Below are 14,573 nucleotides of genomic sequence, written 5' to 3'. Positions count from 1 at the left end.
TCATTTTATTGAAAACAAATTTTCGATTTTCTACTATACACGGAATATTATTCTCAATCCAGTTGAAAACCGGAATTGGGGGATAGCCGAGGGGCGATCAACTATACAAATCAGTTGAATCGTAAATACGTGCATCAAAAAATACATGAAAAAATACTTGAAAAATACAAAAATTCTTTTTAGTACTTCAATTCAAAATAATTCATCAATACGTCTGCAATCCGTCAATACGACACAAAGTACAATTTTAATACCTGAATAATACGCCGATTCACCAAAAATACGACAATACCTGTTAATACGAATCAGTTTGTTTATTTTGACAGATATGGAAATGGAATTATTGTTTTAGAAAAGACAATCCGGTGCATAAATAACTCCAAAGGCGTGTAATTTCCATTCCCTATTACCGGCACGATTATCGGTATGTGCACCAAGGAGAATTTACACAATCGAGCCGGACAAATTCATTTTGGAATGTTGTGGTGAAGGTCCTTGGGGGACCAATCCCCAGCTGCGAGATTTATGGGCCAAACACAATTGATACGTTTGCGTGCGTTTTGACAGTTTTCCCATGGGAAAACTGTCAAAACGCACGCAAACGTATCAATTGTGTTTGACCCATTACTCGCATCATCGTGTTTAAGTAAATTTCGGATGGTGTCAAAGCAAGGTTCATAGTAGAGCTGGAAGGCTTTTTGGAATAGTTAAAGATGTTTGAAAAATCATCCGAGAACGTTCACAGCTCTCATCGCAACCAACATGATTTCCGGATTATCCCATCAGGGCATTGGGACCTGCACTGACTGGCAGAGCTCATATATACCTTAAATTTTATATATTGATTCACATGGTCATAAAATACTATGGTAAACCCAAAATATTTTTTTCCAATGAATTGTCCATAATGATACGAACATGAAATAACATATTTGACCCTTTCACTCATTATAAATATTAATCTTGATGTTAACGTAGCAAAAATAGTCTTTAGTATAAATACACCATTAGGGTCTGTTCAAATATTACGTAACGCGTAAAACGTTGTTTTTAATAACTCCCCACTCCCTCGTAACAATCTGTAACAAATTTCAGAACTACCCCCACCCCTATGCGTAACGCGTAACAAAAACAGTTTTATGAAAAAAGTATTGTTTTTGGTAACATTTGAAACACGATACAATAAATTATTATGTATTGTATATTGTATCCTGTTTTAAAGATAATAAATATATTTTTTAAATTTTGAATATTTTGTCTCTATGCAATTAAATTGTTACGCGTAACAAAATCTTAAAGGCCACCACCCTGTACATTTTGCGTAACAAATCGTAACAAAAATTAAACAACCCCCCACCCCCTACTGCGTTATGTAATATTTGAACAGACCCTTATTGTAAATGTTTTCATTTCATTCAAGATAAAAATGTAGAAAAAATCTTCACGTCTTTGTTTTGAAAAGAGTTAGATGATTTTTACAAATATGAACACGTTAATAATGCGATTCACGACGTATTTTCTTCTCTTCTCCCATTGCTTCCTTTTCTCTTCCCAAATCCCCAGAGTTTGAGCGAAACATAGCTGCCATTTCTTCCTTCCTGTTCCTCTACTGTAATAAACAATGAAGAACTGTCATTAGTTGTGTGAAGAATTTTGCTTCCACTTCGCGAATGAAAGAAAAATACCTTCAACAAGACGCGAAAAATACAATTCATAGACGTAAAATACAATTAATGATGAACTTAATACACTACAATACAAAAATACACAAAAATACTTCAATACGTCAAATAATACGAAAATTCAAAATAATTCCTCAATACGTCTTTCCAATTCAGGCAGATGAATCGTAAATACCGTGCAAACTCAAACTTCGGACGCTTAAGCACTTTCTGATGTACAATCATCCTGTTAACTCACATTTTAAATCACACCGTTTAAATCACCATTGCAATCACTAAGTACAGTATTCATCTTTTAACTACGTATTTAATATGTGCAAGATATTGCGAAGAATGTTTGCAATTTATGAAAATGTCCGGCTTCTGTTTGATTCAAACCTCGGACACCGGCGGGGTTGTATTCATATTTCGGACACAAAGATTCAAACTTCGGACACCTGATTACACCGTACCGGGAAGAATGATTGAAAAAATTTTCACTGCACAGTTCAGACTGTCTTTCAATCATCTCATCGCATTGTTTTAACATGTCTTATTAAAATGTAACTATACTAAAACAAGCGAAAACTATTAGTCTTCCCGATCCTGCTTCACGAAACAATTCGATGAAATATTTCAGAAAATTCCCCATACGAATTGAAGCGTCCGAAGTTTGAGTGTGTCCGAATTTTGATTATCCACGGTACATGAGTTGACAGCCCCTCGGGGATAGCGAAGTTGGATTTTTCTCACAATCTGTACGTTAAACCTAACTTCGGAAGTGGTGCGCTGTTTTCGTATCGCGAAGCTCTATTCAGCGCACCACTTCCGAAGTTAGGTTTAACGTACGGATTGTGAGAAAAATCCAACTTCGCTAGCACCCAATTTCGGGTTTCAACTGGATTGAGTATACATCTCCATGAAATTACACTGGTTTACAATCACCATTTTCCATTGCGTAGAAGTTGTGTAATATTCCACTTTAAATGCAATGAAAATTACACAGAATTAGATGCAACCCGTTTAGTCCAAAATACGATGTGTAAAATTACACAGCTCGAATGTGATATCGCCTTAAATTGATATGCGATATTAAATCTTGGCAACACTTCCCCATTTTGTTTCACCAAATTCGCTCAGTGTTGGTTGGCGAAGAAGCGCCATTTTATTTGAATTTGTTTTGGCTTCGTTCGGGTAGTCCGTGAGCAGTAAATTATTTAAAATGTAATAAAATCTATTTTTATTCATTTCTTTATGTTTAAATATTTGCAGGTTCATTCATAATCCTCCACATCGGCATCGAGGGCATCGAGATCGACGGTTCTGAGATCAGAACCGGGTCAACAAAATTTTCAACCTCGCAAATCGCTGAGAAACCACCGGAATATGGGTAAGCACTGTTTTCGTTGCAATTCATCCCCAGATATATTCCCGTCGGTTTTTGTTAGATTTTCTTTAAGAATTTTGGGACATTTGGTGTTACGGAATATTACGATGAATAGTGCTGTCCAATGAGCAGCTTGAAGTAGCTCGAAGTGATCCTCATCCCGCTCATGTCCATTAACGAGCAGGACGGGTGTTCCGGTATCGTCGCGCCCCTCGTATGGATGCTATCTATTTTACCGCAGTGTATTTTTCATGTATGCTTCCCTACGGGAGAAAAATAAGAATAAGAAGACTCCCGAGGAAACAGCCAGTAATTTTTTAGTTTAAGTACAGTCGTCGCGAATAAAACAAGTTAGTTTACTTTTCCGAAAGTGCGCGTGATTTTTTATTCCAAAAAGGACGCTCCGTACTAGCGAGCGTTGCTTGCGTTCCCAAACCCTACAGTCCACTCCGTACCGAAACATTTGGACCTTCGATCCGAATAATGTCGGACCTACAGAAACTACTGACCCGGCGGAACGCCCTACTAATTCAGATGAGAGGAGAGCTTTCAGTCGCAGACGCTGTCAAGGAGCGGAACCCTTCCCGAAGTGAGGTTAGGGACCGACTGAACCAGCTGAAGGAGCTTGCGGTCAGCTTCCGAGAGACACAAGGGATCATCGAGGAAACACAGGAAAATCCAGAAGTTATTGCATCTGTCCACGACGTGCGAGAAGAATTCTTCGGGATGTTTTATCGAGCAAAGGATATTTTCGAAGGTTATCTTGACATTGATGATATCGAGTCGTCAGCTAGTCAGCAAACCAATGCGCAGACGGCGGATTGGAAGGAGGCATTGCATTTGCTAATCGAGACGCAGCGGAAACTTTTGATCGACCAAGCTTCGACGACAAAAGCTGTGCAGCATTTGTCACAGTTATCGAGTGGCGCTATTCCCAGCGGAGGTCAGGTTTCAAATGGCTTACCCCAGATCAATGTTCGATTGCCTGCTATCAATATTCAACCATTTGGTGGTGATCGGAGATATTGGATGACGTTCAAGGATATCTATATTTCTACGATCCACAATCGAGGAGACATATCCGATGCATTAAAGTACCTCTTTTTATACCTCGAAGGAGACGCTAAGAGATTAGTTAGCAAATACACTATCTCTGGTGCTAACTACCAAAATGCATGGAGTACTCTTGCCAACCACTTCGACAAAAAGCGATACACGGTGTTTTCGTTGGTGCATGAGTTCCTGTCCCAATCGCCAATAACTCAAGCAAATTCGCAGTCACTGAGCAGGCTAGTTACCACATCCGATGAAATCATTCAGCAAATGGACGCATTGGGTCCCGAGTTCACAGGACGGAATCCGTGGTTAATCCACCTCATTTTAGAGAAACTGGACAAGGAGACACGAACGAGTTGGTCACATGCAGTCGTCGACGCCGATGATCCCACCTTCAATGATTTGCTGAAGTTCCTTAAAAAGCGCAGCGAGGTGCTGGAAACGTGTTCTGCATTTGCAACCAAAACAGCAAGCAACCCAAAAAAAAAAGATAACCAAACCGGCTCCAACAAAGTTTAAGGCGCTGCATACTGTTGTGGAGAAAAAGTGCGCGAAGTGCTCCAGTGAGCATAGAATATATCAGTGCGAACAGTAAAAAAATATGAGTGTAAAAGACCGACGTGATTTAGTGCAAAAGGCCAAACTATGCTTCAATTGTTTACGTCCATCACACTCAGTAAAATCGTGTTCGTCGAAGTCGGTTTGCCATAACGCGGACTGCAAACAGCGGCATCACACAATGTTGTGCCCCGTAGTGAAGAAGATCGAAGAACAAGAAGTGAAGAATGTGGAAGTTAACGTTACGACAACAGAAGTTCCCGCAAGGGATGAAGATACCGTTGTGACCTTGGCAGTTGAAGTGGATAAAGAGGAGAAGTAATGTTTTCCAGCAAGAGGTTGTTTCGACTCAGCAAGAGTCCTGATTGATTCTGGTTCGCAGACATCATTGGTAACCGAAGCCTTTGTTCGGAAGCTGAAGTTACCTCGCCGGAATGGGAAGCTCGTCGTGAACGGTCTTGGCCATCAGGAAATGGGAACAACGCGTGGGTTGGTTTCTTTGCGCATAGCATCTCGGTTCAACAACAACGTAGTCCTGACCACCGAAGCCTACATTCTTGGGAAATTGACCACCACAATCCCATCTCAGCGGTTCAACTGTTCCAATATGAAGCTTCTCAACAATCTAGGAGAATTGGCGGACCCGCAATTCAACCGACCAAGTGCAATAGATATCATACTAGGGGCTGACGTTTTCTAGCTCTTCTAGAGGGAGGACAAGTGAAGAACGAAAGTGGCCATACAGTGGCCCAACGTACAGTGTTCGGATGGATTGTCGCTGGACAGTACGATGCATCAGGAACCACACAAAGTAACCACACCATTGTGAACCTGCATGTTGAAACGGATCTAAACCGGACCTTGCAGCAGTTCTGGGAGCAGGAGGAGATTTTCAAGCCACCATCGCTTACTCTTCCTGAGCAGCAGGTCATTGAACACTTCAATTCGACCTTGCAACGCGATGAAACAGGGCGCTTTATCGTCAGACTTCCGTTTGATGATTCGAAGCCGGCGCTCGGCGATTCTCTTGCCGTAGCGGTAAAAAGACTGAAATCCATCGAGAGACGATTTACACTCGATCCGGAGTTCAAACGTCAGTATACATCGTTCATGCACGAATACATGGAACTCGGCCACATGGAAGAGGTTCCATCCAATCAAGTGGAACGACCCAGCAGCGAGTGTTTTTATCTGCCGCACCACGCCGTTATCAAAAATGACAGTTTGACGACAAAATTACGTGTCGTTTTCGACGCCTCCTGTGCATCATCATCGGGAGTCTCGCTGAACGATAGACTGTTGGCGGGACCAAACAACAACTCTGACCTTTTTGAAGTATCTTTGCGGTTCCGTTCTCACCGAGTAGCCTTTTGTGCAGATGTTACCAAAATGTATCGCCAAGTTTTGGTACATCCAATGGACCGTGACTTCCAACGCATCGTTTTCCGCGAGGAACCGGATCAGCCAATCAGACACTACCGGCTGTGTACTGTAACATACGGTACGAAGACGGCGCCATACCTGGCAATCGAGTCCATGAGAGAAGCAACGAAGTCTTTTGAATCAATGTATCCTCAAGCAGTAGAGGCTATCAAGCGCAACTTTTACGTCGACGATTTTTTATCCGGTGCAGAAGACGAAGAAAAGGCAATCCAGCTGAAAAACCAAGTGGTCGAAATTCTTTCCTCGGCTGGTTTCGAACTCCGTAAATGGTCTTCGAACAACAAAAATCTTCTGTCAAATAACGACAATGATAAAGCTACCCCGGTTCCGGTGAAAATGTTGAATGATAGCGAGACTGTGAAGGCACTGGGAATCAACTGGTATCCATCCGAAGACAAATATGGATTCAAGGTCAACTTCTCCCCATTTAATGTCAATACTAAGCGTCAGATGATTTCAGACTCAGCAAGACTTTTTGACCCGTTCGGTTGGTTGGCGCCAGTAACGGTTAAAATTAAAATTCTCTACCAGCAACTTTGGCTCTTCGACGTCGCATGGGATGATCCATTGCCATCCGTTGTTGGAAGTGAATGGCAATTTCATGGGTTTTCGGACGCATCCGAGCAAGCGTTTGCTGCTGTCGTATATGCGAGAACAGTTGATGAAGAGAACAATGTGTCGGTGGTACTTGTAGCTGCCAAATCACGTGTGGCGCCAATCAAGCAAATCTCTCTACCTCGACTGGAGCTTAATGGTGCACATCTTCTCACGGATCTGATGCGCAGCATTACCGAGGCTTTGCCTAATGTGCAGGTTGAACATTTTGCATGGACTGATTCGTCTATCGTTCTTCAATGGCTGAGTTCTCATCCTCGTAAGTGGAAAACCTTCGTGGCGAATCGGACTGCCGCTATACTAGAATACCTTCCACGGAGCTGTTGGCGACACGTTGCTAGTAAGGAAAACCCCGCTGATTTGGCATCGCGTGGTTTGTTGCCGACTGAAATTATTCAAAGTCAATTGTGGTTTCAAGGAGCACCTTGGTTAATAAAGGATGAGTCCGAATGGAAGCAAGATCCACCGCTGCAGCCTGTCGATGAAGAAGTCTTGGAAGTAAAGCGGATTAAAACTTTCCATTCAACAATGTCAAAAACTGACTACGAAATTGAAAAGCAGCTGATCACCGATTGTTCCAGTTTTTCGCTTATGGTACGCACGTTGGCTACTGTGCATCGTGCCGTACAAAACTTTAAGTCTATTGGGCATAATCACCAAACCGGCGAGCACCATACGGGTGAGTTAAATCCAGATGAACTGCATCGAGCGAAGGTTAAACTGCTGCAAGCAGCTCAGCACGACGAATACAATCAAGAGTTGGAGCTACTTAGAAGGGGTAAGTTTTTGCAACCCAAGCACAATATTTCTGCCCTGCATCCTTTTCTGGATGCTGAAGGAACCATGCGCGTCGGCGGCCGTTTGCAAAATTCAGCTCAACTGTATGACATGAAACACCCCATCATACTGCCTCAAAAGCATCGAGCTACGGAACTACTAGTGCGTGATTTACACCTTCGTGATCTCCATGCAGGCTCTGCTCTGTTGACGGCAACCATTCGTCAACACTATTGGATAGTCGGTTGCCAGACGGTAGTTCGTAAGGTGGTTCAAGGATGTACACGATGTGTACGTCTTAAGGGAAAAACAGCTAGTCAGTTGATGGGCAGTCTACCACCAGCCAGAGTGCTCGCCACACGTGCCTTTTCACATGTTGGTGTGGATTATGCTGGTCCTATCCAGCTTAAAGCAACGTGCGTTCGCAGAGTCAAAGGTCACCAAGGGTACATCGTCGTGTTTGTGTGCCTCTCAACTCGTGCTGTACACTTAGAAGTGGCAAGCGACCTTTCAGCTGACACGTTCATTGGATCTTTGAAACGTTTCATCTCACGCCGTGGTTATCCTGTTGAGATTCGGTCGGACAACGGGACCAATTTTGTTGGTGCTGACCGTAAGTTGCGTGAATTTTTCGAACAGATTCATTCCTCCAGCAAGAATGCCAGTCGCTATTTTGGCAATTTGGGTATCAACTGGATTTTCAACCCGCCCTCGGCGCCACACATGGGCGGAATATGGGAGGCCGCCGTGCGAAGCGTTAAGAAGCATCTCCTAGCTGAGCTTGGTGAAACAGCAATCACTTTTGAGCACATGTCTACGCTTTTGTGCCAAATTGAGTCATGCCTGAATTCGCGTCCATTGTGTCCCTTATCAAGCGATCCTGACAGCGCCGAAGCTTTGACGCCAGGGCATTTTTTAATTGGTCATTCCATGAATCTTGTTCCTGAGCCTGATGTGAAACATTTGCCAGCTAATAGACTTGATCGATGGCAAGAAGTGCAGCAACACACTGAAAGGATTTGGAGTAGATGGAAGGACGAATATCTGACATGCCTTCAACCTCGCAGCAAGTGGCGTACTGCTCAGCCCAACATCACAGGGGGCCAGTTGGTGCTGGTAAAAAACGATAACGCTCCTCCCGCACAATGGGAGCTAGCTCGAGTAGAGATGGTTCATCCAGATGCATCTGGAGCTGTGCGTGTGGTGACGTTGCGCAGAGGTTCAACTGTATACCAACGACCAATCCATAAGCTGTGCATCCTTCCGACAGATTGAAACCACCTTGTGGCCTCAAGGCGGGGAGGATGTTCCGGTATCGTCGCGCCCCTCGTATGGATGCCATCTATTTTACCGCAGTGTATTTTTCATGTATGCTTCCCTACGGGAGAAAAATAAGAATAAGAAGACTCCCGAGGAAACAGCCAGTAATTTTTAGTTTAAGTACAGTCGTCGCGAATAAAACAAGTTAGTTTACTTTTCCGAAAGTGCGCGTGATTTTTTATTCCAAAAAGGACGCTCCGTACTAGCGAGCGTTGCTTGCGTTCCCAAACCCTACAGTCCACTCCGTACCGAAACAACGGGAGAAACTTCGAGCTACTTCAAGCTGCTCATTGGACATCATTAATGTATCTTATATAATGGATTCCAGTGGGAATTATACTGTAGTTTCAACATAAATTTCGTCTATTAATTTTAGTCAATATTTACAGATTTCTGAATTCCACTCGGCAAAACTGGGCGAGCAAATTAAATAAATTCTTCGAAATCGACTGGACGGATCACAAAATATATTCTACTTCTTACCTATGAAGATCGGACCGGATCAACACTTCGTCGGAAAACGGGTAGGCATTGTTTATTTTGATAACATTTATCTCAGAAAGATTCCCGTTGGTTGCCTGAAAAAAAATTCCATATAGGGGGGTAAGATAGATATGTAAGTAAGAGGAGGAGTTGCCAATTAGAGAACCCATTTCAAATCTATTTGTGGATGCCAACGGGTATAAATATGTATCCGAAGAAATGCTTTCCGTGGGTTCTGGAGTTCTGACACAGTAAAGAACCTTAATTCCAATTAGCAAGTTAAAAATTAATCGTTTGTGCTATCAGCTTTTGCTGATTGAAATTAGGACAGATGACCTTGACGATAATCCATTTGAACTTTCAAAAAACTAAATTCCTTATTTTTAAAATTCCAAGTTCTGCTACACTATGAAGATTATTGCTGTAGGCAACTTCCAACCTCGACTCTTCTTCAGCGATTTTGTACTCGAAGGGAATCCTTTTGGGATCCCGAAATGATTCATTTTTAAATCCCAATGGGAATCCTTTTGGGATCCCGATGGAAATCCTTTTGAGATCCCGATGGAAATCCTTTTGGCATTCTGAAGGGAATCTTTTTGGGATCCCGATGGGAATCCGTTTGGGATCCCGAAGGGAATCCTTTTGGGATCCCGTAGGGAATCTTTTTGGGATCCCGAAGGGAATTCTTTTGGGATCCCGAAGGGAATCCTTTTGGGATCCCGAAGGGAATCCTTTTGGGATCCCGAAGGGAATCCTTTTGGGATCCCGAAGGGAATCCTTTTGGGATCGAAGGAATCCTTTGGGATCCCGAAGGAATCCTTTGGGATCCCGAAGGAATCCTTTTGGGATCCCGAAGGAATCCTTTGGGATCCCGAAGGAATCCTTTTGGGATCGAAGGGAAGCCTTTTGGGATCCCGAAGGGAATCCTTTTGGGATCCCGAAGGGAATCCTTTTGGGATCCCGAAGGGAATCCTTTTGGGATCCCGGATGGGATGCGTTTGGGATCCCGAAGGGAATCCTTTTGGGATCCCGAAGGGAATCCTTTTGGGATCCCGAAGGGAATCCTTTTGGGATCCCGAAGGGAATCCTTTTGGGATCCCGAAGGGAATCCTTTTGGGATCCCGAAGGGAATCCTTTTGGGATCCCGTAGGGAATCCTTTTGGGATCCCGTAGGGAATCCTTTTGGGATCCCGTAGGGAATCCTTTTGGGATCCCGTAGGGAATCCTTTTGGGATCCCGTAGGGAATCCTTTTGGGATCCCGTAGGGAATCCTTTTGGGATCCCGTAGGGAATCCTTTTGGGATCCCGTAGGGAATCCTTTTGGGATCCCGTAGGGAATCCTTTTGGGATCCCGTAGGGAATCCTTTTGGGATCCCGTAGGGAATCCTTTTGGGATCCCGTAGAATCCTTTTGGGATCCCGTAGGGAATCCTTTGGGATCCCGTAGGGAATCCTTTGGGATCCCGTAGAATCCTTTGGGATCCCGTAGGGAATCCTTTTGGGATCCCGTAGGAATCCTTTTGGGATCCCGTAGGGAATCCTTTTGGGATCCCGTAGGGAATCCTCTTGGGATCCCGTAGGGAATCCTTTTGGGATCCCGTAGGGAATCCTTTTGGGATCCAGTAGGGCATCCTTTTGGGTTCCCGTAGGAATCCTTTGGGATCCCGTAGGGAATCCTTTTGGGATCCCGTAGGGAATCCTTTTGGGATCCCGTAGGGAATCCTTTTGGGATCCCGTAGGGAATCCTTTTGGGATCCCGTAGGGAATCCTTTTGGGATCCCGTAGGGAATCCTTTTGGGATCCCGTAGGGAATCCTTTTGGGATCCCGAAGGGAATCCTTTTGGGATCCCGAAGGGAATCCTTTGAGGATCCCGATGAGATTCCTTTGGGGATCCCGAAGGAATCCTTTGGGATCCCGAAGGAATCCTTTGGGATCCCGTAGGGAATCCTTTTGGGATCCCGTAGGAATCCTTTTGGGATCCCGTAGGGAATCCTTTGGGATCCCGTAGGGAATCCTTTTGGGATCCCGTAGGAATCCTTTGGGATCCCGTAGGGAATCCTTTTGGGGTCCCGTAGGGAATCCTTTTGGGGACGCGTAGGGACTCCTTGTGGGAACGCGTCGGGAGTCCTTTTGGGTGCCCGTCGGGAATCCTTTTGGGATCCCGTAGGGAATCCTTTTGGGATCTTTTGGGATCCCGAAAGGAATTCTTTTGAGATTACGAAGGGAATCCTTTTGGGATCCCGAAGGGAATCCTTTTGTGACTCAGAAGGGAATGCTTTTGGTATCCCGTAGGGAACCCTTCTGGAATTCCGTAGGGAATCCTTTTGAGATCCCTTAAGGAATCCTTTTGGGATCCCGAAAGGAATTCTTTTGAGATCCTAAAGAGAATTCTTTCGGGATCCTGAAGGAAATGCTTTTGGGATCCCGATTGAATTTTTTTGGGATCCCGAAGGAATCCTTTTGGGATCCCGAAGGAATCCTTTTGGGATCCCGAAGGAATCCTTTTGGGATCCCGAAGGAATCCTTTGGGATTCCGAAGAGAATCCTTTTGGGATTCGAAGGAATCCTTTTGGGATCCTGAAGGAATCCTTTGGGATCCCGAAGGAATCCTTTTGGGATCCCGAAGGAATCCTTTTGGGATCCCGAAGGAATCCTTTGCGATCCCGAAGGAATCCTTTTTCAATCGAAGGGATTCCTTTGCTATCCCTAGGGGAATCCATTTGCTATTCCGGAAGGAGTCCTTTTGCGATCCTGAAGGAATCTTGTCAGCACAAACAAACAGATATAACACATGGAATTTTTTTCGATGAAATTCAAAATTCAAATTCCAGAAGCATTCGGTTAATTCAATTAGGAATATCTAACAGATTTTGTTCAAAATCCTTGAAAAAATCGGAATATCATCGAGATCGTAGTAGGATTTTTTTTAAATATCAATGGCATCAATGAAATTTGTTTGGTTCCGTTCGGCATCCCAGAAAGCTTTCTTGCCGAATGATGCCGTTTTGTATCGTAGAAGAATATCATTAGAAATCGCAAAAGGATTTCGTTCAGAATGACGGAAGAATTTCTTTTGGTTTCCGATTAGAATCCCAGAAAGTTTTCACTCAAAATTAAAATCCCAGACTCTCAGAAGTTTTCCGTTCAGAATCTCAAAAGAACTTCATTTCCATTCTCAGATGAATTACGCCACAAGGACTTCTTTCAGAATCCAAGAAGCAAGCCGCTCAAAATCCTTGGAGAATTCCGTTCAAAATCCCATCCGGAAAAAATCGTTTGCAATATCATCAAAATTAATGGATTTCGTTCGGAATCGTTCAAAATTAAGAAATCAAAGCATCAAGGCATGCCGTTCGTAATTCCAGGAAGATTATTTTGAAATCCCACAAAATTCTGTTCGTAGGTCCAGAAGAATTCCATTTGGAATGCCACAAAGATTTCGTTCGAAATCTCAGTTTTTTTTTCAGAATCAAAATATTCCGTGTGGAATGCTAGAAGGTATCACAGAAGGCTTCTCTTTACAATCCAATGAGTATACCCTGCAAAACCGCAGAAGAATTTAATCAGAATTCCCAAAAAAGGTTGAGAATTTAAGGATTCCATCCTGAATCGCAAAAAAATTCGGTTCGTAATCTTTGAAGGGTTTCGATCAAAATAGTTAAAGTAGTTAGTTCAAAATCCTAGATAAAATCAGTATGGTATCTAAGGTAGATTCACTTCACAATCTCAAAAGAATCCTTGTATAAACGTCGTGCGGGGCTTTTTTTGACAAACCGGGGGCTACTTAGGACATTTTGAAAGAATTTTAACGTAAGTTACTATGAAATTGCCATTGTCACCATTCGGGTGTCTTGTTGTCAGTTGGATGACATCTCTCTGTTTCAAATTTGGTATTTTTTCCGTTTATCTTTTTCAGAAAATCAAAAATCCAAAGTAGCCCATGGAATCAAAAGAACCCCCGCACGATGGTACCCATGTTTCTCATGCGAAAGCATCTTGGAGTGGACCAAGAATCGAACAATTCATCTCCAGATTGTAGGTAGAATTGGGAATTCGAGACCGGAATAGTTTTCATTTTATAACTGGAAATGTTAAAAGAACAATAAGTTGATAAGCAGGCCCAGTTTCAGTTGGAATATAGAGTAATTGAAGAATAAGAAGACTAAGCACAGATAACTTCTCCAAACGAAGCGAGCTCAATCAACTGGACTTGAACATTGAGTATGAATTTCTATATTCGCTTAGGGGCTACACGAGAGGAAAAAATGGAGATTGAGCAGCTTCACTCTAGTCAGGGATTAAATTAAAATTGAAAGAGCTTGAGAACGAACAAGTGAGCGAAGTACGACCTCAAATAAAAAAAAGTTTCGTTCTTGTTCATATAATTTCGTTGTTTAATATTTGTAATGTTTCTCTTTTAAAGGTCAATGCATCGAAAATAACAGGTATGTTCCGCAATTCCTCGTCACCCGATTTGCTACCAATCCGTAGGCACCAGGATCGTAAAATTTTGTTACGGTGGAATCAAACGGAAACGGATATGGCAACAGCGCCCGTAGCTTTTCGGTTCAATAGTAGCACCAAGTAGAGCCATCCGAACGTACGTAACGACGCACTAAGGGAACAAGCGGGAATGGCAATGAGGACGGTAGCAAAGTGGACATTGCACGATTGTTCTTCGCTGGCGAGCAAACTATTCGAAATAGACTGGCACCGATTACAGGATGTTGCTCAGTCACCTACGGGAAATTGGTTGGATGAAGAATTACACGGGCCGATGATGGTGGGGAATATGTCTGTTCCCTACCGAATAAGAACAACCGGGAACTGAAAATATTGTAATTCCTTTAGGGATTTAGGGAATGATGAAAGGTACCCAATTTTCAATAACCAATGTAACTAAAATGAAACATGAATAAAATAAAAATGAGAAAGTACTAGTACTAGATTGCCTGAAGCCAAGAAAGAAAACCCAATTTTGCTTTTTACATTTACATCGTACCGTATTACATGACCCCATTTTACATCGCTTCGAATGCATCGTCTAATTTAGTACATCGGAACAAAATTACATCGTTCATATTAATTACGCAGAATGTCCTTGAGTACATCATGCGATGTAATATTCAACAACCGATGGATTTAGTGGGTTGCAGCTGTTTCGATGTAATATTCAACAACTTTTTTTGCTGTGTGTGCTTTACTGTTGTATATCCACAGTCAAGCGAGTGGACATTGCTTTTTAAATGAAAGGATCGCACTCTATGCCCCCA

The 14,573-nt window shown here is 43.0% G+C and overlaps 1 protein-coding gene and 1 long non-coding RNA gene across 2 annotated transcripts; both read left to right on the top strand.

Annotated features, from left to right (window-relative positions):
* The first annotated feature begins 2,835 nt into the window (after positions 1-2,835).
* On the top strand, positions 2,836-14,229 carry LOC134220798 (uncharacterized). Its single transcript, XR_009982060.1, has 4 exons — positions 2,836-2,869; positions 2,934-3,051; positions 9,207-9,341; positions 13,724-14,229. It is a non-coding gene; the product is annotated as an uncharacterized LOC134220798 (long non-coding RNA).
* LOC134219089 (uncharacterized) lies at positions 5,010-8,772 on the top strand. Its single transcript, XM_062697778.1, has 2 exons — positions 5,010-6,163; positions 6,245-8,772. Exons 1-2 carry the CDS (start codon positions 5,773-5,775, stop codon positions 8,770-8,772), a joined length of 2,919 nt encoding a protein of 972 aa, XP_062553762.1. The 5' UTR covers positions 5,010-5,772.
* Positions 14,230-14,573: the final 344 nt, after the last annotated feature.

Source organism: Armigeres subalbatus, chromosome 3, assembly GCF_024139115.2.
Source record: "Armigeres subalbatus isolate Guangzhou_Male chromosome 3, GZ_Asu_2, whole genome shotgun sequence".
NCBI classification, from domain to species: Eukaryota; Metazoa; Arthropoda; class Insecta; order Diptera; family Culicidae; genus Armigeres; species Armigeres subalbatus.
The sequence above is the reverse complement of the archived record's forward strand: the minus strand, read 5'-3'. Positions and strand labels throughout refer to the sequence as shown.